Raw genomic sequence first — 8,279 nt, 5'->3', positions numbered from 1 at the left:
ATTTATACCAGCTGTGTTCTCACTTAAGCCCAGATGTTTCAACCTCTGCAACAATCATCACCACACACAGAGTAACAAGTGCAACGAGAGCTCTTAAGTCTGCCTTTGGAAGAAGTCTTATATGTCTCGACCATCTAAATTTAGCTGAACGTAGCGCTTTGCACACACTGACGTGAATCACACAGACAGAAGATGACTAAGAATCAAAAGGCTTGATTGCTATAGTGCAGAGGCTGCCTGTCTGCATGGATACTGAATCACTTCGACATGTCAAACAAAATGTCCTGACAAATGAGTGCTTTGCTGAAAATCAGTTTATTTTAACAGATGTAAAATAGATTAAATCTAGTCCATGAAGTATTAAAAATGTTCTTGAGTGTCGATATTTATAATAAATATACATTTTCATAAACAAAACATGTTGATTTTATATTAAGAGACTGATTCATTTAATTCAAGTTTGAAGTTCCCTCACATAAATAATCTCACAGAAAGCAGTCTTTATCTGAGCTCATTTGCATACCGGAGCTCGTGCTTCAATCAGAACATAGAATGCAAATGAGAACCCAGGCAGCTTAATGTGTTCTCCAGGTTGCAGCCCATGTCCCTCCAATGGAGGAAGTGTTCGGTCATCCACCATCTTTAGCACTTCTCCATTCAATTTGACTGACCTAGAGAGGAACAAAAAAAGTGGGATTTAACAATCTCAGTGTTGTTACTGCGGTAGTTGAGTAAAAACTCAAAGCGTATAACTTTGACCTGGAGCTGGTCGAAATTTCTTTCTTCTGACTGTTTTCAGTCTTCAGTCTACTGCAATACTCTGTATTCTACTCTGTAGAATGTTCTCTATAGTAAAGTGTAGCATAGCGTTTCACACCACAAAAGGTGATTGTTGTGTGCTAGCAAACAGATTATACATTGCGAGACCTTGAGACATTACCTGGAATAAAGGCTGTGTTCACTGGCCTCAGCTGACTGTAGCACAAATGCTTCAATGGTGCCGTTGGCCAAATGGGCGGGCAGACTAATCGTGGCTTCATTTTTGTTTAGGTTTAAGGCAAATAAGGTCACAGCACCTTGTCTGTAATGTGTACTGGAAAGGACATATGATATGTTAAAAAGGGTTAACCACTGTTTCTTTAAAAAGATGATTGTAAGCAAGAGAATACATGTACCTTTTTCTGTTAGCGCAGTGGAGGTATACCCGTATTGCTTTCTTTGGTCCAGAATTCGTAAGAACTTCTGCTTTTAAGACCTCTGTGCCAACAAGTCGTTTGTATAGCAATGATAGCCAGTAATCCTGACATATGTATAAAGCAGTTTAAAAGTAAAGGAAGAACAGGATAATTGAATCATTCACATTCCTGAGCTGTTATGGAAGTTAAAGTTATAAGAAAGATCAAACACATAAGAAACACTTACTGGAAGGGGATCTAGATTATCATCCACTAAATGGTACGTGCCGGAACCAATTAACACCTGTCTGATAACAACATCCACACCAAGCTTAGCAGCAAGTCCCAGTTTGTCCAGCCACCTTTAATAAACAAAACAGATTGAAATATATTTTATTTATAATATGCATTTATTCAGCTAGGATGAATTACACGGATCAAAGGTGACATTAAAGACATTTATAATTGTACAAAAGATGTACATTTCAAATAAATGATGTTGTTTTTGTATTTTCTATTCATCAAAGAATCCTTAGAAATTGTGCCATGGTTTGCACAAAAATATTAAGCAGCACAACTGACTTCAACATTGATAATTATAATAAGAAATTTTCATTGAACATCAAATAAGCATATGATTTCTGAAGGATCATGTGACACTGAAGACTGGAGTAATGGCTGCTGAAAATTAAATCGTTTTAAAGGTGCCCTAGAATTGAAAATTGAATTTACCTTGGCATAGTTGAATAACAAGAGTTCAGTACATGGAAATGACATACAGTGAGTCTCAAACTCCATTGTTTCCTCCTTCTTATATAAATCTCATTTGTTTAAAAGACCTCCGAAGAACAGGCGAATCTCAACATAACACCGACTGTTACGTAACAGTCGGGATCATTAATATGTACGCCCCCAATATTTGCATATGCCAGCTCATGTTCAAGGCATTAGACAAGGGCAGGACGTCTGGATGTGCACAGCTGAATCATCAGACTAGGTAAGCAAGCAAGGACAACAGCGAAAAATGGCAGATGGAGCAATAATAACTGACATGATCCATGATATCATGATATTTTTAGTGATATTTGTAAATCGTCTTTCTAAATGTTTCGTTAGCATGTTGCTAATGTACTGTTAAATGTGGTTAAATTACCATTGTTTATTACTGTATTCGCAGAGACCAGCCATGTCGTTATTTTCATTATTAAACACTTGCAGTCTGTATAATTCATAAACACAACTTCATTCTTTATAAATCTCTCCAACAGTGTGTAATGTTAGCTTTAGCCACGGAGCACTATCAAACTCATTCAGAATCAAATGTAAACATCCATATAAATAAATGCATGACGAACATTTTGTAAAGATACATTTGAGGGTTATATTAGCTGTGTGAACTTCGTTTATGCACTTTTTTTTTTATAGTCGAGAGCTCGGGGGCAGGGAGCGCGAGGATTTAAAGGGGCCGCAGCCTGAATCAGTGCATATTTAATGATGCCCCAAAATAGGCAGTTAAAAAAATTTATTTAAAAAAATCTATGGGGTATTTTGAGCTGAAACTTCACAGACACATTCAGGGGACACCTTAGACTTATATTATATCTTGTGAAAAAACATTCTAGGGCACCTTTAAAATGTATTAAAAAAGAAAACAGCTATTTTAAATTGTAAGTATTACTGTGTTTACTGTACTTTTGATCCAATAAATGCACCCTTGATGAGCATAAAAAAATTCTAGCCCCAAACTTTTAAACGGTTGTGTCATTTTCTTGTATTTAAACTGTTAAACACACATTAAATAATCTTTACTTAAATGCAAAACCATTTCATTTTTTTAATTACAACAAATTGCATATTAACTGTATAAATAACTGAGTAGAACTGACATTTTTTCCATTTTCATTGCCATTTGTATAAACTGATTTTAAGGGTGCAGTAAGCAATTTCTGCGAAACTATTGAAATCAACCCAAACAAAAACATCCCTCCCATAATTGCACTGCCCCCAAAATGCACAAATACGCAACACAAGAGTGGATGTCTCTTTATCATAGCTGAAGCAAAGCATAATAATGTTTCACGAAAAATAATGCGAAGATGACGAACAAATGACAAGAACAAAAAAAAATGAACATACAGTACACAAAAGTATACATGCAAGAGTTGGTTGTTAGTCGGCAGCAGCCTGTTAGTTAGTCTCCAGACAAATGACACTCAAAACTGTCCTGTTACTATAGCTAACATTACAACAACAGCATATCTTGGTTCTATGAAACATAGTAAAACCAATATGACTCATGTATGGAGCAGAAACAATGCAACCTCGGTCTGTTTTCCCATAACCCTTCTTTTTCCAGTGATATTCCTCTGACCTTGTCTCTTTTGTAATGACTCTCAGACATCTCTCTTTCTACAGTCTTTCTTCAAATCTCATTCTTGCTCACTTTCTCTCCTCCCCCATCATAAGTGGACACGCCCCCTACTGCTGATTGGCTACAAGTGTGTTGTGGTGCTCAATCCGATCCACTTTCAACAGCACTTCTCAGAAATCACTTACTGCACCTTTTAAATGTACATTAAAATATATTGGAAGTTTTAATTTATTGATGAACTTTCAACAAAAACTGGTGTGAAGTGGAAAAAAAAAAAAACTTTGACTCACATAAAACCAGCTACAAATGTGTCTGATAGACCAACAGCGCCTCCACCATATGCCGAGCTCGTCTCTCCCAGCCAAATCTTCTTCCCAGGAGAAACAGATTCAACGGTCTAAAGGCAGAGTGTTTATCAGTTCACTTCAGTTAATTTATTCATCTGACATTTCTTACTGTAGAATATGAGAAATTAGAATGCCACGAGAGAGTTCCTATTTTAATGTATTATGCAGAATTACTCTTTTACCTCGAGGACCTCGTTAATTTTTGTTGCCAGAGTATCAAGCACATGAGGGTCAAGGAAATCCTCTAAAGATGTGTCTCTGCCATTCACATAATAGCTGTTAAGAAAGAAAATGGAAAGCAAATTCAGTACAAAGACTCAATTATGATTTATTTCTGATTTTGTGAAATGAAGTAAATCATATCTTACTGGTGCCAGGTGCATGCGGTAATGGCCTCTGCTCCAGTCTCCAAAAACCTATAAATGTGAATGTTCAACCAATACCCAAATCCATAAGTAAGATAAGAAGCTACTCTGAAAATATATTTATTTTCTCAGAACACTTACCCAGTTAACAAATCTTTGCGGTGATCTCGTGGCTGACTAATATCTGGTCCATATAGACCTGTTGAGTTGTAGATCATGGATTCCTGAAGGATTTGATGCAAATGGACAAAATCCTGACCGAGCTGGTACCCATCCACTCTGATTCCAGCTTTTTTCTCATAGCTGTTGGGTTCTAAAGCAAGAGATTTAATGATGAGAAATCAACTTAAATAATAACAAATAATCATATAAAAGTCAAGCCTAATCAAAAAGAAATATCCCAAAGCCTACCATTCCCCAGCTCCCAGGACATCACATACTGCCTGGACTCACAGTACTTCAACAGCAGTTCTGCATTCGAGCTGTCCCATGTGTTTTCACTGGTTCGGAGCAAAGCGTTCAAACCAAAGATGAGGTCCAAACCAGAGCAGTTTGCAAAGGCATACAGCAAGTCCACAGCATATTCTGCGAGAAAGACAGACACTTGACTTTCCATTTGATAGATATGATCGTAATATCACTGAAAATATGAATACATTACAGGGCTCAACAATAATGATGGCCCAGGGCCAGTCTGAGAGTTTCTGTCAGCTGATGGCCTCACAAATGTTTTTGTGAGGTACCGATCATGGTTGTTGAATGTTACTTAAGCAAACTTTACAACTAATATATAGCGGGTACTTCACTCTTTGTTATATTGCAGCCATTTGCTAAAATCATTTACGTTCATTTTTTTTCCTCATTAATGTACACATAGCACCCCATTATTGACAGAAAAACACAGAATTGTTGACATTTTTGCAGATTTATTAAAAAAGAAAAACTGAAATATCACATGGTCCTAAGTATTCAGACCCTTTGCTGTGACACTCATATATTTAACTCAGGTGCTGCCCATTTCTTCTGATCATCCTTGAGATGGTTCTACACCTTCATTTAAGTCCAGCTGTGTTTGATTATACTGATTGGACTTGATTAGGAAAGCCACACACCTGTCTATATAAGACCTTACAGCTCACAGTGCATGTCAGAGCAAATGAGAATCATGAGGTCAAAGGAACTGCCTGAAGAGCTCAGAGACAGAATTGTGGCAACGCACAGATCTGGCCAAGGTTACAAAAAAATTTCTGCTGCACTTAAGATTCCTAAGAGCACAAAAAAAATTCCTTAAATGGAAGACGTTTGGGATGACCAGAACCCTTCCTAGAGCTGGCCGTCCAGCCAAACTGAGCTATCGGGGGAGAAGAGCCTTGGTAAGAGAGGTAAAGAAGAACCCAAAGATCACTGTGGCTGAGCTCCAGAGATGCAGTCGGGAGATGGGAGAAAGTTATAGAAAGTCAACCATCACTGCAGCCCTCCACCAGTCGGGGCTTTATGGCAGAGTGGCCCAACGGAAGCCTCTCCTCAGTGCAAGACACATGAAAGCCCGCATGGAGTTTGCTAAAAAACACCTGAAGGACTCCAAGATGGTGAGAAATAAGATTCTCTGGTCTGATGAGGCCAAGATAGAACTTTTTGGCCTTAATTCTAAGCGATATGTGTGGAGAAAACCAGGCACTGCTCATCACCTGTCCAATACAGTCCCAACAGTGAAGCATGGTGGTGGCAGCATCATGCTGTAGGGGTGTTTTTCAGCTGCAGGGACAGGATGACTGGTTGCAATCGAGGGAAAGATAAATGCGGCCAAGTACAGGGATATCCTGGACGAAAACCTTCTCCAGAGTGCTCAGGACCTCAGACTGGGCCGAAGGTTTACCTTCCAACAAGACAATGACCCTAAGCACACAGCTAAAATAACGAAGGAGTGGCTTCACAACAACTCCGTGACTGTTCTTGAATGGCCCAGCCAGAGCCCTGACTTAAACCCAATTGAGCATCTCTGGAGAGACCTAAAAATGGCTGTCCACCAACGTTTACCATCCAACCTGACAGAAAATCTGTTTTCTGACACAGCTGGAAACTTGTAATTGTGGAGCCCTGACATGAAATTACATTGTTGCTAGAGAACATTGTTTTTTTTTTTAAATTCCCCATTAGGTAATCATTTAACAGAAGTGGAATTAAAACTTACCAGAGAATTTCGTCTTTTTGTATTTTCCCTCTAGTTCCTCCTGAAGTAATGTCTTTGACTGTAGGACCCATTCTTGCTTTAACCGATTTTCCAGCAATGGTGGCAATTCGAGTCTCTTACATACATTTCCTGACAGAATGACATCAGATGTGCTGATTAAAAAAATCCAATTATAATAATAATAATATAAAAAAACACAAAAAATAATAAATATTTTAAGTGCAGTCTACAGTTGCTAAAGAGTTTATACATACACACACACACATTATAATATATATGTCAAACCAAAATGTATTTTTTTTTGGTAAAATTTCACACATTATCAGTTTATTTGCTATATATATACATATATATATATATATATATATATATATATATATATATATATATATATATACATATACATATATATATATATATATATATATATATATATATATATATATATATATATATATATATACATATATATATATATACATATACATATATATACATATACATATATATATATATATATATATATATATACATATATATATATATATTTATTTTTTTTTTTTGACTTTGACTTTGACTTTGATAGAATATGACAAGAACTCAGAGTTAAACTGTGTCATAAATAAATAAATCATCTGCCATAAATAATTTTAATTATGTCAGATAACACTTAAAAAAAACATGGTCAGGTCAAAGTGTCTGAATCATTTTTGGTCCCAAATTTATCAATTTTACTGGTAGTCCACTGTATGAAGAATTTTTGTATATATCACAGTTTACTTTATTTTGCTATCCTCACTTACATAAATAAAACGATAGTGTCCTGCACCCACTAGTAAAAAATATATTTTCTGAATAGTTTTTGGGTTGACTGTATATATACACTGTATATGTCTGGTTGTCAGATGTGGAACATGCATAGGTACGTGTTGTACCTGTGGTTACTTTAATGAACATTATGTTCAGGGTGTTTAGTATGAATCAGTTTACTGTTCCCAAATTAAAGCAAAACTGGAATCATGCTGTTAAAGTCAGATGACAACACATCACAGTCAGCCTTCTCGACTGGAGGATGTGGTTAACGCACTCATGTACTGATGCTAAGTAAAAGAAGTTACCTAGAACAGATGTGCTGCTGTTTTCTCTTGCTTGAAAATATCTTCCACGTGGGTTGAATTTCATAAAATCTTGTTTGGTACCTCCAAATCGCAGAAACGCTGGGATCAAGGCTTTGGCAAGGGTTCTTAACTTTGGTGAACTACATAAACATATCATCGCTTCTTTTAAAGTTACATCACAACTTTATTTATTTGAGCTCTGCTTTAAGATAACTTTTGAAGGACTTACTTCAGTAGGTTCATGAACTTCTCCTCGGCTATTAAACTCGCATCTATAGCCACGGAGAGAAACCTTTCATCCACCTTTCGGGCCACATTGGACAGATCCAGATCAACGCGAACGGACTGAACATCATCGACAGATATCACTGTTTTGGCGTCGCCACACAATGCGCGAAACAAAACAAGAGCGACAATCGTGGAAACTGCTGTGGCTGCAGACTTCATCTGTTCAATCTACCGGTTTTCTCATTCAATAGTTGATTGCATCGGTTTCACGCGCTCATCCAAAACACACAGGCGAAAAATATATTTTTGACACCATAAAAGACCTACTTCCTTCTTTCTTGTTTGACTGTAGAGAAGGAACCAGTTCATGACTAATTATTTGAAATATCTCACGACAGTGACTCCTGGGCGTGGCTTCAGCGCATTCATTTATTTGCATACCTTACCTGATTGGCTGGAACTCACAACATAAAGGCAGTGCTGG

The 8,279-nt window shown here is 37.0% G+C and overlaps 1 protein-coding gene across 1 annotated transcript; it reads right to left on the bottom strand.

The window, feature by feature from the left end:
• Positions 1–296: 296 nt before the first annotated feature.
• Positions 297–8,216, bottom strand: hpse (heparanase). Its single transcript, XM_048166333.1, has 12 exons — positions 7,797–8,216; positions 7,568–7,707; positions 6,450–6,578; positions 4,670–4,843; positions 4,400–4,571; positions 4,262–4,309; positions 4,076–4,169; positions 3,837–3,943; positions 1,423–1,537; positions 1,176–1,300; positions 941–1,093; positions 297–671 (listed from the first exon to the last, which is right to left on the bottom strand). Exons 1-12 carry the CDS (start codon positions 8,012–8,014, stop codon positions 512–514), a joined length of 1,635 nt encoding a protein of 544 aa, XP_048022290.1. The 5' UTR covers positions 8,015–8,216; the 3' UTR covers positions 297–511.
• Positions 8,217–8,279: the final 63 nt, after the last annotated feature.

Source organism: Megalobrama amblycephala, linkage group LG18 (genome assembly GCF_018812025.1).
Source record: "Megalobrama amblycephala isolate DHTTF-2021 linkage group LG18, ASM1881202v1, whole genome shotgun sequence".
Taxonomy (NCBI): Eukaryota; Metazoa; Chordata; class Actinopteri; order Cypriniformes; family Xenocyprididae; genus Megalobrama; species Megalobrama amblycephala.
This window is presented reverse-complemented; position numbering and strand designations above follow the sequence as displayed.